This window comes from Bufo gargarizans, chromosome 5 (genome assembly GCF_014858855.1).
Source record: "Bufo gargarizans isolate SCDJY-AF-19 chromosome 5, ASM1485885v1, whole genome shotgun sequence".
In the NCBI taxonomy this organism is placed as follows: domain Eukaryota; kingdom Metazoa; phylum Chordata; class Amphibia; order Anura; family Bufonidae; genus Bufo; species Bufo gargarizans.
In genome coordinates this window covers 360,037,961-360,064,611 of record NC_058084.1, presented here as the reverse complement: position 1 = coordinate 360,064,611, position 26,651 = coordinate 360,037,961, and the positions used below count along the sequence as shown (strand labels likewise).

Genomic DNA, 26,651 nt, shown 5'->3' with positions numbered 1-26,651 from the left:
ATGGCAACATTTCTAGGGCCAGCAATTTGGAAAGGTGGGCATTTAGTGCTATGGCCTGTGGATGGGTGGCTGGGTATATGCGCTTTAGTTCAAAGGCCTGGGGTATGGACATCTGTATGCTGCGCTGGGACACAGAAGTGGATGTGCTAGCTGATGGTGCTTGCGAAGGTCCAGGTGCAGGGCAGGAGGCATCCGGGCCTGCGTCTTGGACAGGGGATTGGCCAGCACGTAACACAGGGGAAGAGGAGGCAGTGGTGTGACCCGCAGACACTGATTGTGTACCCAGGCATTCGGCCCACCTATTAGGGTGCTTTGATGCCATGTGGCGGATCATGCTGGTGGTGGTGAGGTTGCTAGTGTTCATTCCCCTGCTCATTTTGGTACGGCACAGGTTGCAAATGACAATTCTTTTATCGTCTGCACTTTCCTCAAAAAAGCGCCAGACTGCGGAACACCTACCCCTTGGCAAGGGAGGTTGCCGCAAGGGGGTGCTCCTGGGAACAGTTGCAGGCCTCATTGGCGTGACCCGCCTTCTCCCTTTTGCCACCCCACTGCCTCTCTCAGCCTGTTGCGATGCTGCGGATCCCTCCCCCTCTGTACTGCTGCCCTTGCTCGGATTGCCACCTTCCCAGTTTGGGTCAGTGATTTCATCATCCACCACCACCTCTTTAACTTCCTCACTCTGGTCATCCTCCTGACTTGTTGACCTAACAACCTCACTTATTGACAACTGTGTGTCATCCTCATCATGAACCTCTTGAGACACTAATTGCCGTTGACTTATTGGCAACTGTGTCTCATCATCATCATCCACCTCGTGAAACACTAATTGCCAACCGTCATCTTCTTCTGACTGGATGCTCAAGAGTTTGGGAATCAGTGCACAAGATCTCCTCATGTCCTTCTTCATGCGGGCTTGGCGAGAGGCCCAAATCAAGGAATGGCGATGAAAAGAACTCCTTGGAATATCCGAGTGTGGGATCACTTGTTTGCCAAGACTCTCCATGGTGGGAGGAAGGAGGATAAGGGTGAGGATTCTGTTGATCAGAATCTTGGCTACCGAGACTGGACTTTGTGGAAGACAGGGTGGTGCTTAACCGACTGGAAGCCTTATCTGCTGCAATCCAATCGACCATCTGGTCGCACTGGTGTGACTTCGAGAGTGGTGTCCTGCGCCGCCCTGCAAACTGGGACATGAAGCTAGGTATCGTGGATGAGTGTGTTTCTTGTGCTCTGGCAGCAGGTACAGTTTCACCGCACCCAGGGCCACGGCCTCTGCGTGCACCATCAGCAGCACAGCCACTTCCCTGTCCTTTACTGCTCACCTTGAGCATATTAAATGGTATATATGCTTGCAAGTATGTCACACGTACAGTAGCGCAGGTTTTGTAAGTGTATGTGCAAATAAATTAGACTGAATGTGACAAATATTTAGGAAGCGCAAATGTTATACAGGAGATGTAGCGCAGGTAATTTTGCTGTCACCAGCAGGGAAATAATTACACTTAATGTGACAGATATTTAGGATGCACAAACGTTACACAGGAGATGTAGCGCAGGTAATTTTGCTGTCACCAGCGGGGAAAAAATTAGACCGAATGTCACAGATATTTAGGATGCGCAAACGTTACACAGGAGATGTAGCGCAGGTAATTTCGCTATCACCAGCGGGGAAAAAATTACACTGAATGTCACAGATATTTAGGATGCGCAAACATTATACAGAAAATGTAGTGCAGGTAATTTCGCTGTCATCAGCGGGGAATAAATTTGACTGAATGTCACAGATATTTATGATGCGCAAACGTTATACAGGAGATGTAGCGCAGGTAATTTCGCTGTCACCAGCGGGGAAAAAATTACACTGAATGTCACAGATATTTAGGATGCGCAAACGTTATACAGAGAATGTAGTGCAGGTAATTTCGCTGTCATCAGCAGGGAAAAAATTAGACTGAATGTCACAGATATTTAGGATGCGCAAACGTTACTGTCACGAGGGCGTCAAGAACCACACCTGACGCCGTTATACCCGGGGTCAGGAAGTCGCAGCGGTTGGCTGCGTGCTCTATGTAGAAAGATAGGGCTGTTTCTTTATGGTAGCTTTCTGGGTTTGCTTTGCAACCCTTTTTGGCTCACTCAGGGATCTGTAGCTCCTTCTCCTCAGCTGTTCCTTGTCCAGCACTCCCAACCTCCTTATATTCCCCTCTCCCACTTCTCTGGTTGCCAGATATAGAGCTTCCTGCCTGGACTTCTATACTGACCCACTGGAGCTGTGTTGCTGCGTTCCCTGGTTGTTGTTCCAGAACGTTACCCTCCGGATCCCTGTTGGGCCTTTGTGGTCGCCCACCTGGGTTTATGTGTTTGTCTGTATTGTCTGTCCTCTCCTTGGTGTTTTCCTCTTAGTGTCAGTGGTGCGGACTAGTGATCCCACCGCCCCGTTCACTGCCTAGGGCTCATCTTAGGGAAAGCCAGCATTTAGGGACGTGATGGGCGTACGGGTGAGGAACCCGTCTAGGGACGTCAGGGCAGTCAGGTGCCAGCCGCAAGGTGAGTCAGGGGTCACCACCTTTCCCTCTCCCTTGGGCAGGGCCTTCCCTTTTCCCTCCCTTTGCGTGATGCCGGTCATTACAGTTACACAGGAGATGTAGCGCAGGTAATTTCTCTGTCACCAGCGGGAAAAAAAAATTACACTGAATGTCACAGATATTTATTAGGATGCGCTAACGTTATACTGGAGATGTACCGCAGGTAATGTCGCTGTCGCCAGCGGCCAAACAATTGCGCTGAATGTCACAGATTTTTAGGATGCGTCAATGTAACACGACAGATGTAGAAGAGGTTGTGTCACTGTCAGCAGAGCGGAAAAAAATGCCACGCAATTTAGCGCAGGTTGCGCTAATAATATATACAGTAGCTAGATAAAACAATAGTCCTTAAAAGGACTTTTGGGTCTCTAACATCTTTCAACACTAAACAATTCCTGTCCCTACACTCTCTGTCCCTTCTGCTTCCGGCCAGCCAATCACTTCCCCACACGTTTTTTGGCTGCGTAGCAGCCAACAAAAGCACGGGGAGGAGACTCGAGCATCGCGCTCGAGCACACGCGTTGTTAGGCCGAACACTGTGATGTGCCAAGCATCGCGATGCTCGAGTGAAAATGGTGTTCGGCCGAGCATGCCCAACACAAGTAAGGGCTCTTTCACACTTTTCTTCCGGCATTGAGTTCCGTCGTCGGGGCTCTATGCCGGAAGAATCCTGATCAGTTTTATCCTAATGCATTCTGAATGTCTTCAGTTTTATCCTAATGCATTCTGATGTCTTCAGTTCCGGGAACGGAACGTTTTTTGGCCGGAGAAAATACCGCAGCATGCTGCGCTTTTTGCTCCGGCCAAAAATCCTGAAGACTTGCCGCAAGGCCGGATCTGGAATTAATGCCCATTGAAAGGCATTGATCCGGATCCGGCCTTAAGCTAAACGTTGTTTGGGCGTATTGCCGGATCCGACGTTTAGCTTTTTCTGAATAATTACCATGGCTGCCGGGACGCTAAAGTCCTGGCAGCCATGGTAAAGTGTAGTGGGGAGCGGGGGAGCAGTATACTTACCGTCCGTGCGGCTCCCGGGGCGCTCCAGAGTGACGTCAGGGCGCCCCACGCGCATGGATGACGTGATCGCATGGCACATCATCCATGCGCATGGGGCGCTCTGACTTCATTCTGGAGCGCCCCGGGAGCCGCACAGACTGTAAGTATACCGCTCCCCCCGCTCCCCACTACTACTATGGCAACCAGGACTTTAATAGCATCCTGGGTGCCATAGTAACACTGAACGCATTTTGAAGACGGATCCGTCTTCAAATGCTTTCAGTACACTTGCGTTTTTCCGGATCTGGCGTGTAATTCCGGCAAGTGGAGTACACGCCGGATCTGGACAACGCAAGTGTGAAAGAGGCCTAAAAATGTGCCATGCTCTATTAGATGCTGCATGTATGGAGGTATTACTACCTAGAAGCACTGCTTCTAGAGGTAAATACCTCACTACATTACTAGAGAGCCATATGGGCCCCTGGGCAAGAACCATTAGACTATAGGCTAAGCTCCTCTAGGCAGAGAAGTTAGTTATTTGGTTTTTATTTCCTATTATGCAGAAATAGCTCTATCAGACTTCATGATCAAGGAAGTTTCACCTTTATACATTCAGTTATGGAAAAGTTTTAAAATGTATTCACCGTTATCTGAATTGAAGAGGTAGCCTGCTTTAGGCAACTTCTTTTATTTAGGAGTGCTCTCCAACCAGCTGATCAGAGGGAGTCGTACTGCTGGGACCCCTCAGTGATTAATTGTAATTTGTTGGGGAAGCTGGAAACAAATATTCAGTTCTCCTGCAGAGAAAAATGAAGTAATACACAGTTTCTAGTCATGTTGGTGGGATGCCCATGTAATGCATGCACATACCGTTTCTTCCAGAGAGAGATGCTCGTTGTAGCCATTTTTTGCTGCAATATATGAAGGTCCTGAATGAGGTATTTGAAAATTGGCTTTTCAAACCAGGCAACAAACTGACCCTGCATGTCTTCTGCGGAAGCCACCTTGACGCCTGGTAGATGGGCCCGACACGTATGTGCGCTAAGAGCTTCCATTATTCATGTATACTCATTTATAGTCAGTATTGTACCACTTTTACCTAGAATGACCCCCATTTCCTAGCTCTTTTGTTTGTGTATATAATGGTGTGCAGCCATTTTGTTTTTTTGTAAGCCTGCATGTCTTCCACCATGAATGGGTGTATTTTGAGTGATTTTCTACTCATACAGTACATTCAGAATTTTAAAAATTACACTGATACAATTTACATAAAGAAATTATAGTTTTATTCATCAAAAAGTTGTAAAATTACTAAATGATTATACATATAATCAAGATATTAATAGGCTAAAAATAATGATTTCTGCTTAAAACGACGATTTAGATATACAAACTTTGTTTCCAGCCCCTGCTTAGTGAAGCTCCTCCCACAAGTTAGATTGGCTTGTCGGCACTGTTCTCCAACCATATGGTCAAGCTGCTCCCACAACAGCTCAATAATGTCAGGTAATTGAACTGGCTATCAGATGCAGACAGAATATTAGATGATTGCTTTGTTCCTAAAAAGGTCCTGCATAAACTGGGGCATTCACTGCATTATTGTCCTGTTTGAAGCATGACATTGCTCCAGTCAAAATTATCTAAGGGTCATCACATATCAAAACAGAATTATGGCCTTCTAGGTTTTAGATTTCTTTTACCAGCAACCAGGAACACGCGGATCATCACATTTCCTTGAGTAGTCATCTAGCATATTTTCATTTGCTTTGCACCTCTTCAGTCTATTGCTTTATTTTTACTGGCTAGTTTCAAATATGGCTTGTTCTTAGAAGCATTTGTTTCACGCACTAAAGACACCAATGTGTTTATCGCCCTGCGCAGTTCTACACCAAGGCAATACAAATTTGTAAAATATCTTCACTTGGCAATTTGCTGCGCATAATAGCCTTCATTTCTCAGAACAATAGATTGACGGGTTTCAGAAGAAAGCACTTTCTAACCAGCCACTTTCAGCACATAAGGCAATAAATGTTAATTCCCCAAGGTGGGCTGTCTGGGCCCATTTACACATGCCAAACATTTCCACTCACCAATTGACATCATGATTTACTAATTTCTGAGCAATGTAGGTGTACAAAAATCAATTTAAATGCCATAAAAATAATTATCTGTGGCACGACCGACAAAGTAAGTACCCCTTTGTGGCATTTACAGAAGGCTTTGCTTCCTCGTGAACAGCATGGTCTTCAGCAGTGCAGACTGTTCCACCACCATACTGTGACTAATTAACACAGTGGTGTGGCTGAATAACACCACCCTACCAGAAATGGATACTCCGATACATAACTAAATACCAGCAGTGACTGAATAATACCTCCATACTGTTGCTGAATAAAAAGAATATAGAAATACCAAAATGACCACCCTACTAAGACCCTATACAAAGATGGTTGTCCCTGATATGTGTACCAATAAACTAACAAAATACTAATTAGAGGTAAAAAACTGATTAAATCTAGTAACTCACAGGTGACATCTATACTAGTCCCCCTCTTCTCCATCTGGTCCAGACTACCATGACAACTTTGGCTCCATGCTTTTCCAGCTCCTTCCCACCCTCGTTATCCAACTCCAGCTTCCAACTTCTATCTTGCTGTTACCCTAATATACAGTAAATCTACTTCACTGCTGTAATAGACAGTTCCTTTTTCCTACTGCGAGAGCTATCTCTGTCAGTCTCATAGAGATTAATTGAGCAGGGACTTAGGAACCTCATTATTGTGATCATGGGGGGTCCCAGCAGTTGTCCCAACAGCAATCATATACTTATCACTTATTATCTGGTGACAATAGGTGATATTATTTTTATTTTGGTGGAACAAACCCTTTTAAGACCTTGAAGGTCAAAGATTGAAAATATTTGGGCAGGTTACTATTAGTGCCTTTTTAAAGGAGTTATACAGCGATGACTCTAATGTGTCAGGCGTGGCACGAACATCTATTCTGCTCAGCAAAAATAAATAATACATTACAGGTCACTGAAATGAGCCAGAAGAAGGGACAAATATGGGCAATAATAAATCTGCCCCTGTGCGTTCAGGAACTGATTGTTTTTTTTATTGGCTGTTATTTGAGATTTGTCAAATGTATGCATTTCTCACACTGTCCTTACCATAGGTTTACTGTAAACAAGCAAACAGCCTCCTCGCCTTTGCTATAGTCATCACCATGTGATAGTTGATCATATGGATGAAGAATCAAGACACGTTTCAGGTCCTTCATTTTGAGTTTCTCCCAAATGCATGCTCATAGGTCTGACATGTGTTAGCAAATGGAGATTAGTGAAAGCAAGCCAAATGGCGAGATCTTGCTTACCTTGTCCATTAGCAAGCCTAACAAATAGGTATAATGCCGCAATTAATAGACTTTCTGCCTCTAGGGAAGTCTGTGCAAGGTACATTTTATAAATTGGGTCAGACAAGCAAGCACTGCAAGAATGAAGTATGTGCAGGTAATTTCACTGGACTGCACGTATTTTGTAAAAAGACTGAAAGAAAATGGAATTCAATCTAATGTAGTCTCAAACCGAGAACACAAACAATATGCTGACGTGTAATAGTATTCCATTAACACAGTTTTCACTGTGAAGCATTCTCTTACGCTAAAATAGCCATTTTACAGGCACTGAAGAAGCACATAATTTTGGTCTCAGGAAAGACTTTGATCTTGAGGAGTTGTGATATATTTAATGTGCAGAAAACAATGGGAAAAATTCTCTTATTCACCCAAATACAGTAAAGTTCCTAAAAACGCTTCTTGAAACTGGACAGTGTGTACCATCAGTTACCTATACAAATACATATCTACCATCATTTAATGCAAAGCACCCAATCAAGTACGGGCAAAACAGGGCAGCACTAACAAGAGTACTAGTACAGGTATCAGGGACTGCCATAGACAGGCCAAGATCTATAAGGTAAAATGCTGTTAATTCGCTAGGGACTGCCATAGAGAGGCAAAGATCTATAAGGTAAAATTCTGTTCATTCTCCAGGGTCCGCCATAGACAGGCAAAGAACAGGTAAAGTCCTATTAATCCATTAGGGACAGCCACAGACATTCAGAGATCAATAAGGTAAAATGCTGTTAATCCTCCAGGGACTGCCATAGACAGGCCAAGATCTATAAAGTAAAATGCTGTTAAACCACCAAGTACAGCCATAGACATACCAAGATCTATAATGTAAAATGCTGTTCATTCGCTAGGGACAACCATAGAGAGCACTAGATCTATAAAGTAAAATGCTGTTAATCTGCCAAGGACAGCCAAAGACATACCAAGATCTATAATGTAAAATGCTGTTAATTCGCTAGGGATAACCATAGACATGCCGAGATCTATAAGGTAAAATGCTGTTAATACGCCAGGGACTACCATAGACATGCCAAGATCTATAAGGTAAAATGCTGTTAATCCGCCAGGGACTGCCATAGACATGCCAAGATCTATAAGGTAAAATGCTGTTAAAACGCCAGGGACTGCCATAGACATGCCAAGATCTATAAGGTAAAATGCTGTTAATCCGCAAAGGACAGCCATAGACAGGCAAGATCTATAAGGTAAAATGATGTTCATTCGCTAGGGATAACCATAAACATCATAGACATACCAAGACCTATAAAGTAAAATGCTGTTAATCCGCCAGGGACTGCCATAGACAGGCAAGATCTATAAGGTAAAATGCTGTTAATCTGCCAAGGACAGCCAAAGACATACCAAGATCAATAATGTAAAATGCTGTTAATTCGCGAGGGATAACCATAGACATGCCGAGATCTATAAGGTAAAATGCTGTTAATACGCCAGGGACTACCATAGACATGCCAAGATCTATAAGGTAAAATGCTGTTAATCCGCCAGGGACTGCCATAGACATGCCAAGATCTATAAGGTAAAATGCTGTTAAAACGCCAGGGACTGCCATAGACATGCCAAGATCTATAAGGTAAAATGCTGTTAATCCGCAAAGGACAGCCATAGACAGGCAAGATCTATAAGGTAAAATGATGTTCATTCGCTAGGGATAACCATAAACATCATAGACATACCAAGACCTATAAAGTAAAATGCTGTTAATCCGCCAGGGACTGCCATAGACAGGCAAGATCTATAAGGTAAAATGATGTTCATTCGCTAGGGATAACCATAAACATCATAGACATACCAAGACCTATAAAGTAAAATGCTGTTAATCCGCCAGGGACTGCCATAGACAGGCAAGATCTATAAGGTAAAATGCTGTTAATCTGCCAAGGACAGCCAAAGACATACCAAGATCAATAATGTAAAATGCTGTTAATTCGCTAGGGATAACCATAGACATGCCGAGATCTATAAGGTAAAATGCTGTTAATACGCCAGGGACTGCCATAGACATGCCAAGATCTATAATGTAAAATGCTGTTAATTCGCTAGAGATAACCATAGACATGCCGAGATCTATAAGGTAAAATGCTGTTAATAGGCTAGGGACTGCCATAGACATGCCAAGATCTATAAGGTAAAATGCTGTTAATCCGCCAAGGACAGCCATAGACAGGCAAGATATATAAGGTAAAATGCTGTTCATTCGCTAGGGACAACCATAAACATCATAGACATACCAAGATCTATAAAGTAAAATGCTGTTAACCAGCCAGGGACTGCCATAGACAGGCAAGATCTATAAGGTAAAATGCTGTTAATCTGCCAAGGACAGCCAAAGACATACCAAGATCTATAATGTAAAATGCTGTTAATTCGCTAGGGATAACCATAGACATGCCGAGATCTATAAGGTAAAATGCTGTTAATCCGCCAGGGACTGCCATAGACAGGCAAGATCTATAAGGTAAAATGCTGTTAATCTGCCAAGGACAGCCAAAGACATACCAAGATCTATCATGTAAAATGCTGTTAATTCGCTAGGGATAACCATAGACATGCCGAGATCTATAAGGTAAAATGCTGTTAATAGGCTAGGGACTGCCATAGACATGCCAAGATCTATAAGGTAAAATGCTGTTAATCCGCCAAGGACAGCCATAGACAGGCAAGATCTATAAGGTAAAATGCTGTTCATTCGCTAGGGACAACCATAAACATCATAGACATACCAAGATCTATAAAGTAAAATGCTGTTAATCCGCCAGGGACTGCCATAGACATACCATGATCTATAAGGTAAAATGCTGTTAATCCGCCAGGGACTGCCATAGACATGCCAAGATCTATAAGGTAAAATGCTGTTCATTCGCCAGGGACTGCCATAGACAGGCCAAGATCTATAAGGTAAAATGCTGTTAATCTGCAAAGAACAGCCATAGACATGCCGAGATCTATAACATAAAATGCTGTTAATCCGCCAGGGACTGCCATAGACATTGCCGAGATCTATAAGGTAAAATGCTGTTAATTTGCCATACAATTGAAATAAAGTCATCAATCCTTTTAAAGGCGTTATCCCGGAATTTTATATTGATATCCTATCCTCAGGATAGGTCATCAATATCAGATCGGCGAGGGTCCGACTCCCAGCACCCCTGCCGATCAGCTGTATGAAGAAGCTTTGATGAGCACCGTGGTCTTTTTGCAGCTTACCAAGCACAGCGCTGTCCATTGGATAGTGGCTGTGCTTAGTATTGCTGATCAGCCCCATTCACTCAAACGGGACTGACCTGCGCCTAGGCCATGTGACCGATGTACGGTGACGTGCCGGGATTTGGACATCCACCATCTGATACTGATGACTAGAAATGAGCGCATGTCTCAAAAATTCGGACGGTTTGGCGAATTTTTAGAAAAAATGTGGTTCGATACGAATTTATTTGTGGCAAAAACGGCTATTTCATGGCTGCAGAGAGCCTTTATAGTGGTGTAGAACACTGTGCCTTGCAGTAACACGCATAGCGAGTCTACTGTGGTAGTGAAATAATACTGTGAGTCAGTATGACATGCAGATGACAGGCGTCGCTCTTAGAATCACTGCACACTTCACTTATTTGTTCAGTTACGGGGCCAAAACTGACCAAATACCTCAAGTGTGAACTCAGCCTTACAGGTCAATGTTAGCGTCAAGAAGAAGCGCACTCCTTTTACAACGTCGGCAGCTGATTCCACTTAGATGTCTACAGGACCTGTTCTATTAAACACTTATACAAGCAGATCCCCCCCCGACAGAGTGGAGAGGGTGTCAGCAGTAAGTTTGTGTTGAGGTCACTGATTATTTTGCCCTTCCTCTGATCCGTCAGAACAATAACCCCCAAAAAACGGATCCTGTCTGTGGAGCATCCGCCTTCATTCGGTCAGCATTTGGTCAGTAATCCATCAGTATTGCTAAAGCCCCCCCCAAAAAAACAGGAGTGGATCCAAAACAGAGATGACACGTGAATGGAATATTTGCATGTCTTCTGTGTTTTGTACCCACTCCTGCTTTTGGCTACCAAATTATAAGCCAATTCTGATGCAAAATAGGGACCATGTCATGCAGGCCTTACAGCTGTTACCTAGACAGGATCCGTTGTGAGTCTCATTTCCCCTTCCTTCTGACAGATCAGAAGAAGGGTCAAATAAATGATGATGTCAGCCAGGCCGAAAGGCAAAATAGTGGCTCAGTCCTGAAATGGGGAGGGTGGGAACAGCATGAGAAGTCCACAGTGTGGCCCTATGACATAGTGGTGAGGTAGAAGCAGCATGAGGAGACCACAGAGTGACCCAATGACAGATTCTGGAGGTGGCAGCAGCATCAGGAGGAGGCCACAGGGTGGCACAATGACAGTGTGGAGGTGGCAGCAGCATCAGGAGGCCACAGAATGGCACAATGACAGAGAGTGGAGGTGGTGGCAGCAGCATCAGGAGGAGGCCACAGGGTGGCAAAATGAGAGTGTGGAGGTGGTGGCAGCAACAGCACCAGGAGGAGGCCACAGGGTGGCACAATTACCGTGTGGAGGTGGCAGCAGCATCAGGAAGCCACAAAGTGGCACAATGAAAGAGTGTGGAGGTGGCGGCAGCATCAGGAGGAGGCCTCAGGGTGGCACAATGACAGTGTGGAGGTGGCAGCATCAGGAAGCCACAGAGTGGCACAATGAAAAAGTGTGGAGTTGGCGGCAGCAGCAGCATCAGGAGGAGGCAACAGGGTGGCACAATTACCGTGTGGAGGTGGCAGCAGCATCAGGAGACCACAAAGTGGCACAAAGACAGAGTGTGGAAGTGGCAGCAGCCGCATCAGAAGGAGGCCACAGGGTGGCACAATGACAGTGTTAAGGTGGCAGCAGCATCAGGAGGCCACAGAGTGGCACAAGGACAGAGTGTGGAGGTGGCGGCAGCATCAGGAGGAAGCTACAGGGTGGCACAATGACAGTGTGGAGGTGGCAGCAGCAGCATGAGGATAGTACAGAGTGGCAATGACAGAATGTGAAGAGGGAAGCAGCAGTATCAGGAGACCACAGAGTGGCAAGGTGACATAGTGTGGAGGTGGCAGCAGCATCAGGAGACCACAGAGTGACCCATTAACAGAGTGGGGAGGTAGGTGGCAGTACCAGCTGAAGATGGTGGGTGAAAGAAGGAGCACTTGGCATCAGATGTGTGGCATCTGGAGGGTGGCAGCATCAGAATAGTAGCTGGGGCAGGTAGCTAGAAGAAACCAGTCTCTTTTGTCAAAGTGTTGGTGTGGCACCATGGATGATCTAGTCTGATGCATCAGGCATTGGTAGGTTAAAATCCTGGCTGATCCACGCCTGATTCATCTTGACAAAGATTAGTCTCTCCACACTTTGGGTGGACAGGCGAGTTCTTCTTGGGGTAACTATGGCCCCCGCCTCACTAAACACCCACTCTGATGCCACACTACTGGCCGGGCAGGACAGCTTTTCCAGGGCAAACTCTGCCAGTTGCAGGCACAAATCCATTTTGACTGCTCAGAAGTCCAGCGGATCTTCAATGTGGGGTGGCAGGGTGCTGTCCAAGTATGCCACCCCCTGCTGGTTCAGGTCCTGCTCCAGGTCTAGCTGCTGCTGCTGCTGCTGGTAAGTAGTTTCTTCACTAGGCGGGTGAAGAAAGCTGCTCATCAGCGACTCTAGACTAAAGTTACTGCTGATGGAGCTGGAACTGCTCCTAACCCCCCACCCTGTCACAGCAGCCAAGGCAGAGGAACGTGAGCGCAGAGGGCCACCCCGGTCAGACCTGCGAGAGGATGGACGATGGCGCAGATAGGCAGCGGCCAACTGACTACATAGGATGTCTCTATAGTAGTTCAGTTTGTCCTCCCTCTGAGTGGGTGTAAAAAAGGCCCACATTTTGGACCGGTAACGAGGGTCCAACAAGGTGGAGAGCCAGAAGTCATCCCTCTGCCGAATGGTGACAATTCGGCTGTCACTACGCAAGCAAATGAGCATGCATCGGGCCATTTGTGCGTGTGACTTGGAGGATCTCCCCGCCTCCATCTCCACTGCATACTGCCACGGTGTGTCTGGGTCCTCTGCCTCGTCTTCCTCATCGCCCTGTAGCTCCTCTGGCTGCTCCTGCTCTCCTGTCACCTGTGTAGAAAAACTACCCATTTTGCTACACATTGCTTGTGGTCCAATGTCCTCCTCGTCCTCCTCATCCTCCAATTCAGCCACCACATGTGGCGTGAGATCTAGGCGCCACGTCTCCAGTCCCTTGACCAGCCAGATTTACCAGCATCTGTTCCAGGACACCAAGCAGTGGAATGACATTGTTTATCCCGTAGTCCTGGTGACTGACAAATAACTTGGCCTCCTCAAAGGGCCTGAGCAAATGGCAGGTGTCACGCATGAGCTGCCACTGGTTGACATCGAAGTTACACAGGGGAGTACTCCTGTCCGCTTGGATCATCGTTTATGTACTCTCTCTGTTCGTATAGTCGGTCCAACATATGGAGGGTGGAATAACAAGTGGAAACGTTGCATGTCAGCCTATGTTGAGGGATGCCGTTCTGCTGTTGCAGATCAAGGAGGGTGTGCTTTGCGGTGTATGAGTGGCTGAAGTGCGTGCAAAGTTTCCTGCCCATTTTTAGGATGTCTTGCAGATGGGTGGAAGACTTCAGGAACCGCTTGACAACCGGATTGAACACGTATGCCATGCAGGGTGCATGGCTCAGCCCTCACTGATGCAGCGCCAACACCATGTTCTTCCCGTTGTCAGTCAACATGGTTCCAATTTTGAGTTGTTGCGGAGAAAGCCAGGATTCGATTTCTTGATGAAGGACACGGAGCAGTTCTTCTCCTGTGCAACTCCATTCGCCCAGGCAAACAAGGTGCAGAACAGCGTGACACCGCCGTGCCCTGCACATGTGGTATGCTAGAGGGGCACTGTGAATTGTCCCTGCAGTGTAGGCTGAGGAGGCAGAGGCGGAAATTGTCGCAGGACCAACGGCATGAGAACGTGGAGGGGGAAGCTGTCTCAACTGGCCAAGTTGATGGTGTGGCTGTGCGGGAACCACATTCACCTAGTGGGCCGTAAAGGACATGTATTGTCCCTGACCGTAGTTACAGCTCCACACGTTGGCGCTGCAATGCACTGTGGCAGACACCGACAGGCTCAAGGACTGGCACACATACTGTTCTACATACGTGTGCAGGGCTGGTACTTCCTTTTTGGTAAAGAAATGACGGCTTGGGACTCTCCACCTCGGCTCGGCAGAAGCCATCAGTTCTCTGAAAGGTGCAGAGTCCACCACTTGGAAAGGGAGGCACTGCAGCACCAGCAACTTGGCCAGGAGCACATTCAGCTTCTGCGCCGTTGGACGAGTGCACGCATACTGTTGTCTCTTGGCAATCGCTTCGGTAATCGATTGCTGACAGAATAACTTACGAGGAGTAGGAGGAGGAGCATCAGGACCAGCAGATGATGGGAAGGACAGACATTTCCCTTCAGCTGAAATGGTGGAGCCTGAAATCGGGTCTGTGCCACTGGGCGATGCAGCAGGCTGGACCACCAGATCGGAGCCACGGTTCTCTCAGGCCACTTTATGGTGACTCTGAATATGTTGACGCAGGGCCGTGGTGCCAACATTGGCACCCTGGCCACGCTTCACCTTCTGTCCACAGATTCTACAAACGGCCATGTTCACCTCCTCTGGCGGCTTTAAAAAAAACGCACAAAACTCAACACTGACTGACTGCTACCGCCGCTGCTTCCATGAACCCCTGCACCACTACTTTCCAGGCAAGTAGGCTCCTGCAAAGCGTGTGGTCTACCCCGGGCACGTTTGGCTCCCAACCTCCCACTGCTGCCACCCTGCTGACTCCCGGCCACACTAGCGACTTGCTAGCTCCGCCGCTGCCTCACGGGCAAGCTGCCACCCTCTTTTTCCGATGTTGATGAAGTCCCTAATTCACCTGGCTCCCAAGTGCGATCAGCTACATCATCATCATCGAGTACTGTCTGTACGTCACTGATGTCCTCCTCAACGGTCTCTGGGTTTAGGAGCCTGACCGCTCGCAACCCCATCTCCCACGCCACTCTTCTCATCACTACTTGCCCACCTACTGGAGGAAGCAGCGGATGCCTCCTTCACATCTTGGTTGGCCAGTAGCTGCTGACTGTCATCTAGTAGCTCGTCCTCGCTGTATAGTGGAGCTGAGCCCACAGGATATAATTCTTCTCTGGCTGAGTTAACAGAAAAGGACAGAAGCAGGTTGAGGACAGGTGAGGGCACAGGGCCTGCTCCCGGGCCATGCCAACTAAGGGTTGTGTCTGACGAACCCACCGACTCTTGGCTGGGGGTGTCTGATGTCACTTGGAACAAATGGATGACCGAGTCAACCATTCAAGAACTGCTGGGTTGCTGGTCAAGACTTGACCGCTAGATGACACTGGTAGCTCAGGCCTCTCGCTGTGACTCCTGCTGCCACGCCCCCTTACTCTCCTGCGACCTGTGTCTGTGCCAAAAACATTTAGGCCTCTGCCACTCCCCTGTGCAGGGCCTGGCACTTCTCTGTCTGACATACTGTTAGATCAAATAAATAAATAAAAAGGAAATGAAAACACCCCAAAAAAATTCTGTAATTTTCTCACTTCACCACACAACGGCTAATAAGCCCTTTTGTTTTCCACTAATACACGCCAAAAAGGGCTTTAGAACATACAACTGCACCGCTGAATGGCAAATAGGCCCTTATTTTTTTCCACTTATACACGCCACAAAAGGCTTTAGAAGATATAATTGCACTGCTGAACGGCAACTATATTTTTTTGCCACTAATACAGGCCAAAAAGGGCTGTAATTTTCTCACTTCACCACACTACGGCAAATACTTTTTTGTGCCACTAATACACGCCAAAAAGGGCTTTAGAACATATAACTGCACCGCTGAACGGCAAATAATATATATTTTTTTGCCACTAATACACGCCAAAAAGGGCTTTTGAACATTTAACTGCACCGCTGAACGGCAAATAATATTTTTTTTTTGCCACTAATACATGCCAAAAAGGGCTTTAGAACATATAACTGCACTGCTGAACAGCAAATATATATTTTTTTGCCACTAATACACGACAAAAAGGGCTGTAATTTTCTCACTTCACCACACAACAGCAAATACTTTTTTTTGTGCCACTAATACACTAAAAAAAAGGCTTTAGAACATATAACTGCACCGCTGAACGGCAAATAATATATACTTTTTTGCCACTAATACACACCAAAAAGGGCTTTAGAACATATAACTGCACCGCTGAACGGCAAATAATATATATTTTTTGCCACTAATACATGCCAAAAAGGGCTTTAGAACATATAACTGCACCGCTGAACGGCAAATAGGCCCTTACTTTTTTCCACTTATACACTCCACAAAAGGCTTTAGAACATATAACTGCACCGCTGCATGACAAATAATATATATTTTTTGCCACTAATACACACCAAAAAGGGCTTTAGAACATATAATTGCACCGCTGAACGGCAAATAATATATATTTTTTTGCCACTAATACACGCCAAAAAGGGCTTTAGAACATATAACTGCACCACTGAATGGCAAATAATATATACTTTTTTGCCACTACACACCAAAAAGGGCTTTAGAACATATAACTGCACTGCTGAACGGCAAATAGGCCCTTACTTTTTTCCACTTATACACTCCACAAAAGGCTTTAGAACATATAACTGCACCGCTGCATGACAAAAAAATATATATTTTTTGCCACTAATACACACAAAAAAGGGCTTTAGAACATATAACTGCACCACTGAACGGCAAATAATATATATTTTTTTGCCACTAATACACGCCAAAAAGGGCTTTTGAACATTTAACTGCACCGCTGAACGGCAAATAATATTTTTTTTTGCCACTAATACATGCCAAAAAGGGCTTTAGAACATATAACTGCACTGCTGAACAGCAAATATATATTTTTTTGCCACTAATACACGACAAAAAGGGCTGTAATTTTCTCACTTCACCACACAACAGCAAATACTTTTTTTTGTGCCACTAATACACTAAAAAAAAGGCTTTAGAACATATAACTGCACCGCTGAACGGCAAATAATATATACTTTTTTGCCACTAATACACACCAAAAAGGGCTTTAGAACATATAACTGCACCGCTGAACGGCAAATAATATATTTTTTTTGCCACTAATACATGCCAAAAAGGGCTTTAGAACATATAACTGCACCGCTGAACGGCAAATAGGCCCTTACTTTTTTCCACTTATACACTCCACAAAAGGCTTTAGAACATATAACTGCACTGCTGCATGACAAATAATATATATTTTTTGCCACTAATACACACCAAAAAGGGCTTTAGAACATATAATTGCACCGCTGAACGGCAAATAATATATATTTTTTTGCCACTAATACACGCCAAAAAGGGCTTTAGAACATATAACTGCACCACTGAATGGCAAATAATATATACTTTTTTGCCACTACACACCAAAAAGGGCTTTAGAACATATAACTGCACTGCTGAACGGCAAATAGGCCCTTACTTTTTTCCACTTATACACTCCACAAAAGGCTTTAGAACATATAACTGCACCGCTGCATGACAAAAAAATATATATTTTTTGCCACTAATACACACAAAAAAGGGCTTTAGAACATATAACTGCACCACTGAATGGCAAATAATATATACTTTTTTGCCACTACACACCAAAAAGGGCTTTAGAACATATAACTGCAATGCTGAACGGCAAATAGGTCCTTATTTTTTTCCACTTATACACTCCACAAAAGGCTTTAGACCATATAACTGCACCGCTGAATGGCAAATAATATTTTTTTTTTTGTGCCACTAATACATACCAAAAAGGGCTTTAGAACATATAACTGCACCGCTGAACGGCAAATAATATTTTTTTTTTTTGGCACGGATCTCACACAAATCCAGGGAGATATAGCTGCAAAATTGTTACTGTATGTATCACGGATTTTAAAATGTGTGGATTGGGTTTTGAAAACTCCATCCATACATATTGTAATTTAAATTACAGCAATTCTTGAGCATCTGAATATAGCCTTATAATGCAATCCCTGCTGGGGATCATATCGAATATGTTGCAGATTTCTACCCATGGTATGACCCTTGCAATGGGTTAATAGCTAAAACCACCACATCTGAATGACAAGGCTGTAACCAAACATATGCATAATCTAAGTGTAACGTGCATGTATGCCTGAAGGTTCACTTATCTTTTTTCATTCTTTTATTTTTAAAGGAAACATTAAGGCAGTCTTATGTAAAAATGGAAAGAGTCACTGTCTTACTAGAGACCACAGTCCAGCGAATGGTGAAGAAAGAAAACGAGTCTTGGAATCTGGAGGATCTGTTAGTTCTAATGAAAGCTGTGGATTAATTGATGGATTCAGTAGAGTTACAAGGGGACTTGGTTTCCATGGCGACCCCCAACTTAAGAATTCAGTTATCCCGGCCCCCTATACCATATCCATTCCAATATATAACTCATGCCAGTTCCTCATCCTTGCCTCCAGTGGCTTGTGGGACGTTCTGAACAGCAGGGAAGTTGTAGCAATGGCCCAGGATCTATTGACAACTTTCTTAATGTACCCACAAGATAGAAATCTGGGCAGTATAAGAATGGAGGAGGACATTCCGTCAGATGTCACACAAAGTGGTCAATATGATGATCCAAAAAAACCTGAAGATCTCCATGCTACTAGTGCAAAAGAAGATTTTCTAGAAAACAGTTCAGATAGAGCGACAAAGGCAAATAATACAAGTCAGCTGTATGATATGGCAGCAGTTAGTGTTTGCAGGCAGATAGTGAAGGCAGCGATGTTGGCAGGATCTCAACAAAACATTACTGTGTGCCTCATTCTTCTGCCCGGGTGTGAAAAGGCTACCAGTCCAGAAAAGTCGTCCAGTTGACAGCGCTATTTAACAAAAATCCCAAATAAACTACAACGTTCAGTCTCACTGGGGTTAGACACCATTTCTAATCCAGGCAGTTGCTCCCTAGCACCAGATTATAATGGGTCATTCAATGATCACTGTTACTAAGGATCAACAGAACACAAATTCTCTGAAAGTTCAGATTTTGTTCAGAATCACACTAGTTTTTAACATTTACAAGGGAATTCAGCTTCTGCAGTGATGGGCTACATTTGGGCTTCCTTCACACATATTTTTCATGGCTTTTTTTTTTTGGGTGGTAAAAAAGTTTTTTTGCAGATTTTTTTCTGCATTTTATTCAGCGTATTCTTCAAAACAGGCGTATTTCAAAAACTCCAGTGTTACTAAGGACCAACAGAACATCTATAAAACATGGGGCACATTTATGAAGACTTTGTCCACACACTTTTTTTTATTTTTTATTAAATCCTTTTTTATTTTTCAACAATAACATACAAAATATTAAAGTTTACACACTCTGAGTCTTCCAAGATTTTTTTTTTTTTTTACTCATAACATATCCTCTGGATAGGTCATCAGTATTTGATTGGTGGGGGTCCAACACCGAGGACACTCGCGGATCAGCAAAATTGGCGTGGAAAATGATAAATGTGTCGGGCCGGCTGGCATGCATGCTTCCCCGCCCACTTTTCTCGCCACTTCGGAAAATTTGCAGAATTTGCCGCAAAAATGTTGGGTGTCAAAATCAAACCACTATTGTGGCGGATATAGCTTAACAAATGTCCCCCTACTTGAATATGTATATAAGAATATGTGTATATATATATTTAAATAGGCTATACCTTTCATTTATATGTATTGGTAAAAAAATAAATAAAATCGAGGGGCTATTGATTATAATTAATAAATTAAATAAAATGAATATTAAAAAAAAGGACCAAAAGAACAGTAGTTCATCGAAACGTTCTGATTTTGTTCACAATCACATTAGTCTTTACCTTGTACAAGGAAATTCAGCTTCTACAGTGATGGGCTATATTTGGGCTTCCGTCCAATATATGGTGGTAAAAAAGCCTTGCTCTTCTTAATTTTTTCCAGCATTTTATTTAATGCATTTTTTAAACGGACGTTTTTAAAAAATTGCATATCTAGGGCATGCTGCGTTTTGTCAAAAGCGCTAAAGATGCACAGGCTCAATGCAAAAAAAAAAAACTCTTTGTAGTGAATCTCATAATTCATAAACTTTAAAGTATAATTTGGCCGCAAAAAACAAAACAAAAAACCAGGCTCATTCTTTAGAAGTAACTTTTCAATTGCTGTTACATTGTAGTATTACAGTAAGGGCTCATGCACACAAACGCATTTTGTTTCCGCATCTGATCTGCATTTTGTGTGGGTCGGATGCAGACCCATTCACTTTAATGCGTCCACAAAAGATGTGGACAGCACACCGTGGCACCCGCCAAAAAAATAGAACAAGTCTTGTCCGTTTTATGGACAAGGATAGGACTGTTTTATAGAGGCTAGGATGTTCTGTTCTGCAAAATGCAGAACGCACGCGGCCGGTATCCATGTTTTGCAGACCGCAAAACAGGCTACTGTCTTGTGCACGAGCCTTGACTCAATGTTTCCCCGTGGAAAGAGCTGTCAAATATTTGTGGAGCCTGAGCCTCAATGTGTGACCACCATCATCTTCCCCTGGGGATATCAACAGACTGCCAGGATTTCCGCAACTATGCCTAGCTTTGGAGAAGTCGTTACCCAGTTGTGACAAGCCATTTTTTGTAACCAACCAGAAGGGCACCTACTGGAGATGCCTTTAGGAAAGGGAAAATATTTCTTTTCACTGATATGTGTGAAGTGTCAGACTAGAGTCTTCTTAGTTCTGCTGCAAACATCTGACAGGTCTGCATGGTAAGTCAAAACCAGTCAGCAAATCTAAAGAGACAATGTTGATACATACTTGTATTCCCCATAAAGTACCAATTCTGGAACATGTACAGTTTTTCTGTTATTCCTCCTAAAAATGTATGAAATAAACTGACTAGTGCAACCACTACCCTTTTTAAAGGGGAGATGCTTCCAACTGGGTGAGAAATGGCAAAATATAGAATTCTAAGTAAAGATGCTTCAGAATTGTTATTTTATGGTGAATCCAAGTATTTACTAAAACAGACAAGTCAGAAGAGACAGGTCTGTTTTAAAGGGATATTTCGGATGCAGCTCGGTCTCATGTACTAAATGATGAGGTGCTTAGTAATATAACAACATCTGGTGTCAGCTTTGTTTCTAGGCAGGTACGGATCTTGGATTCCATGGCTATCCTTCCCTGGATCATATTAATGTGATCATTAGAAATGTAACATATGCATGTATGTTAGCGTTATCCCATGAAAAGTATTACTATGCAACAAGTAGTGCATTTTAAAAGAAAGATTATTGTAATATACATGCAATAAAAACATTGAAAGTTTATGTACATTGCATTTTGCTCTTTGGCAGCGCCCCCTGCTGTTTATCCTTCAGATCCACCTTATCCTGCATTCAGTGGTGGACTAACACGTTTGGTACTTTCGCTGCACCCTTTCCTTCCCCCTCAGTGCTGGCATAGTGGAGCAGGTTAAACAACAGAGACGCCCTTCATTCATTTGTCCGTACTTCTAAATTAATTCAAATAAATAGCTACAGGTGCTTCTCAATAAATTAGGACATAATCCAAAAGTTAAAGGGGTTGCACTGATGCCCTATCCTCAGGATAGGTGATCAATATCTGAGCAACAGTCCAGTTCTCTTTCTCCTTAGCCCGGGTAAGATGCGTCTGGCGTCTCTGGGTCATGAGTGGCTTGACATGTCCTGGATACATCTGTGTCTAGTGGCTCTTGCAGCACTGACTCCAGCCGCAGTCCACTCCTTGTGAATCTCCCCCAAATTCCCCAATGGCCTTTTCTTGACAATCCTTTCAAGGCTGTGGTTATTCACTGTTGCTTGTGCACCTTTTTCCTTCCACTCAACTCCCCATTAATATGCTTGCATATAGCACTCTGCGAACAGCCAGCTTCTTTAGCAATGAACTTTTGCGGCTTCTGGACAAATGTCAAGTCAGCAGTCCCATGATTGTTTCGGACCATTTAAAGGCTTAGGGAACCTTTGCAGGTGCTTTGTGTTGATTAGCTGATTAGAGCGTGTCACCATGAGTCTACAATATTGAACTCCTCCACAATACTCAAATTTTCGGAGATACAGATTTTTACGTTTTCATTAGCTGTAAGCCATAATCATTAACATTAAAATAAACACTTGAAATAGATTCCTCTGTGTGTAATGACTCTATAGGAGTTTCACTTTTTGAATTGAATTACTTAAATAAGGCTACTTTCACACTTGCGGCAGAGGAATCCGGCAAAACGTATGCAAACTGAAGGCATTTCAAGACTGATCAGGATCCTGATCAGTCTTACAAATGCATTGCAAGAACAGATCCATCTGTCCGTTTGTCATACGGACAAACGGATCCGTTTAGATTCACATTTTTACTGGTCTGCGCGAATGACGATTTCGGCATTCCGGTATTTTGAATGCCGGATCCAGCACTAATACATTTCTACGGAAAAAAATGCTGGTTTCGGCGTTCAGGCAAGTCTTCCGTTTTTTGGGCCGGAGATAAAACCGTAGCCTGATCAGTCAAAAAGACTGAACTGAAGACATCCTGAACGGATTGCTCTCCATTCAGAATGCATTAGGATAAAACTGATCAGGTAAGTACAGCTCTGAGAGCATTGACATCAATGTGGAATGGTCTCTACTGGAATAACAGTCACATGGGAACTGTGCCTGACCCGAGACACCAAACAACCCAAACCCTAACTACTTGCCCCACTTAGCTAGAACTACCACATATAGCGTCTAGGCAAAAGCTCGACGCGTTTCATCACTAACAATCATCAGGAGCGGCTTTCAGTGCATGTGGTGAATTGTAGCAAGAAAAGCGCTGCCACACTAATGGTATGTGGTAGCGTGTCCGGTGCTAGGATGGCCATGATTGCACAGTATCCTACTGTTTATTAGTGTAATTGTCGAGGCTGGGACTATTTTCTATGCTTTGTCAGGTTGGATGAGGACAGTTGGTGGACAGCCATTTTCAGGTCTCTCTGGAAATATTCGATTGGGTTCAAGTCAGGGCTCTGGCTGGGAATCTCAAGTAGAGTGGATATAAAAAGTCTATACACCCCTGTTAAAATGTCAGGTTTCTGTGCTGTAAAAAAAATGAGACAAAGATAAATAATTTCAGAACTTTTCCCACCTTTAATGTGACCTATAAAACTGTACAACTCAATTGAAAAACAAACTGATATTTTTTAGGTGGAGGGAACAAAAAAAACCTAAAATAATGTGGTTGCATAAGTGTGCACTGGGGATGTAGCTGTGTTCAGAATTAAGCAATCACATTCAAAATCATGTTAAATAGGAGTCAGCATACACCTGCCATCATTTAAAGTGCCTCCGATTAACCCCAAATAAAGTTCAGCTGCTCTAGTTGGTCTTTCCTAAAATTTTCTTAGTTGCATCCCACAGCAAAAGCCATGGTCCACAGAGAGCTTCCAAAGCATCAGACGGATCTCGTTGTTAAAAGGTATCAGTCAGGAGAAGGGTACAAACAAATTTCCAAAGCATTAGATATACCATGGAACACAGTGAAAACAGTGACATTACCAAGAACTGGAAGTCCCTCCAAAATTGATGAAAAGACGAGAAGAAAACTGCTCTGGGAGGCTACCAAGAGGCCTACAGCAACAATAAAGGAGCTACAGAAATATCTGGCATGTACTGGCTGTGTGGTACATGTGACAACAATCTCCCGTATTCTCCATATGTCTGGGCTATGGGGTAGAGTGGCAATACAAAAGTCTTTTCTTACGAAGAAAAAAATCCAAGCCAGGCTACATTTTCCAAAAACACATCTGAAGTCTCCCAAAAGCATGTGGGAAAAAGGCTTTATAGTCTGATGAAACCAAGGTTGAACCTTTTGGTCTTAATTCCGAAAGATATGTTTGGCGCAAAAACACTGCACATCACCAAAAGAACACCATACCCACAGTGAACCATGGTGGTGGCAGCATCATGCTTTGGGGCTGTCTTCAGATGTAACTGGGGCTAGAGGGAATTATGAACAGTTCCAAATACCAGTCAATATTGGCACAAAAACTTCAGGCTTCTGCTAGAAAGCTGAACATGAAGAGGAACTTCATCTTTCAGCATGACAACGACCCAAAGCATACATCCAAATCAATAAAAGAAATGGCTTCACCAGAAGATTAAAGTTTTGGAGCCCAGACCTGAATCCGCTTGAAAATCTGTGGGGTGATCTGAAGAGGGCTGTGCACAGGAGATACCCTCACCATCTGACAGATTTGGAGTGTTTTTGCAAAGAAGAGTGGGCAAATATTGCCGAGTCAAAATGTGCCATACTAATAGACTCATACCCAAAAAGACTGAGTGCTGTAATAAAATCAAAAGGTGCTTCAACAAAGTATTAGTTTAAGGGTGTGCACACCTATGCAACAATATTATTTTATTTTCATATTTTTTCTTCCCTCTACCTAAAAGATTTCAGTTTGTTTTTCAATTGAGTTTATAGGTCACATTAAAGGTGGAAAGTTCAGAAATGATTTATCTTTGTCTAATTTTTTTTACATCACAGAAACCTGACATTTTAACAGGGGTGTGTATACTTTTTATATCCACTGTACATTCACAGAGTTGTCCCCAAGCCACTCCTGTGTTGTCTTGGCTGAGGTCCAGAGCACTCTACATGAGGTTTTCTCTGTATCCAGCGTAGCCAGATGTTACCGCAATGCCAGCCAGCCCCCATTGACTATAATGAGATCCAGCAGAGATCTGGCCACTACCCAACAAATATGCCTTGATTTAGCTGAACAAAAACGCTGCATGCAACATCTTTTGTCCGGCCGAATCCCGGCATATTTGCCAGGTGGCGGCTGGATCTCCATCGGATCCCATTTCAGTCAATGGGGGCTGGCAGGCATTGTGATAACATCTGGCTATGCCGCATCCAAAGAGCTCTGGCAAGCATGCTAGAGAGCACATCACAGATGTGAAAGAGGCTTTATGTGCTCTTGGGAAATTTCAGCGCAGCAGAATTTTTTTGGTACCCTTCTCCAGATCTGTGCGTCCACACAATCCTGTCTCTGAGCTCTACAGCCATTTATTTCCTCCTCATGGCCTGGTTTCTGCTCGGACATGCATTATCAGTTGTAAGACCTTATATAGACAGGGTTGTGTCTTTCCAAATCATGTCAAATCAACTGAATTTATGACTCCAAATCAAGGTGTACAAACATCTCAAGGATAACCAAGAGAAATGGGAAGCCCCTAGAACAAAATTTCAAGTGTCATAGTTTAAAAAAGTGAAAGGGTCTGAAGACTTTCCAAATGCATGGTATGTACTCTATCTAAATTCTCTAAGTGCATGTGGAAGATACATTCCATGTTTCATTTCAGGGCATAAAGAGGGTTTTCATACCTATCAGAGGGTTAAATTACAAAAGGAAACTCCAACTGAGAAGCACACTGGAATTATATTTGTCTTCAGTCACATCATCTTAAAGGGATGAATTTATGGTAAGATCTCATTTACCACTATTGAGTCTAGCTTCCATTTATCCTTTTCATGTTCTTGTAATCATTCGTTTTTTGTGGGTCTATATGTGTATTTGTATTCTTACTACTGTAGTACTGAATGTACAGAGCTGTGCCTGGTAAACAATTAAGAGTCACCTTCTGAATTCAGACCCTACTGATGACCTATCCTAAGCATTAATCATCAATGTTACTTTACTGATTTACTGATCAAAAGATTGTGTGTTCTAGTCCCCTTGTTGGACTATTTAATGGTTAAAAAAAGAGGGGTAAAAAAAAAAAAATGCTTTTTCCATTGAAAAAGCGCTTTTCAACAGAAAAAAAATTGAAAATTTAAATCTCCCTCATGTTTGGTAGCCACGTTTGTAACGACCCACACTACAAAAATATCATGTAAATTATCTTATGCAGTGAATGGAAAAAAAAAAAAAAAAAAAACGATCAAAAAGTATGTATGTATCCCAAAATGATACCAATGAAAACTACAAAATTGTCTCACAGAAATCGAGCCCTCACAGCTCTGTACAAAGAAAAATAAAAAAAAGTTATGGGTCTTAGGATGTGGCGATGCAAAAAGACTTTCTTATAAAAAAAAAAGGATTTTTATTACGCAAAAGTAGAACATTAAAAAAAAATAAAAAATTATTTGATATCACTGTAATTGTACTGACCCACAGAATAAAGTTATGTAATTTATGCTAAAAAATAAATGCTGTAAAATTTATAACGTCAAAAACTCAGTAGCAGTATTGCTGTTTTTTTCCCCATATCTCCCTCCCAGAAAGCGTTAATAAAAGTTATTCGAGTTATGTGTACCCCAAAATGGCACTATTAAAAACTACAACCCACAGAAAACAAGCCCTCATACGGCTACATAGACAGAAAAATAAAAAGGTTATAGCTTTTGGAAGGCATTTTGGCTCGTTCCATATGTATGCAATGCTGTCAGCTACAATGTATTTTTTTTAGATGTTATTTATTCCAACTAGACAAAATAAAATCCAAA

The 26,651-nt window shown here is 43.4% G+C and overlaps 1 protein-coding gene across 1 annotated transcript in view; it reads left to right on the top strand.

The window, feature by feature from the left end:
- PP2D1 (protein phosphatase 2C like domain containing 1) overlaps positions 1-19,003 on the top strand; it is a 29,351-nt gene extending 10,348 nt beyond the window's left edge. Inside the window, exon 3 of the mRNA XM_044295529.1 lies at positions 18,333-19,003. Coding sequence (XP_044151464.1) covers positions 18,333-19,003 — 671 coding nt within the window. The remainder of the gene's footprint in view (positions 1-18,332) is intronic.
- The last annotated feature ends 7,648 nt before the right edge of the window (positions 19,004-26,651 follow it).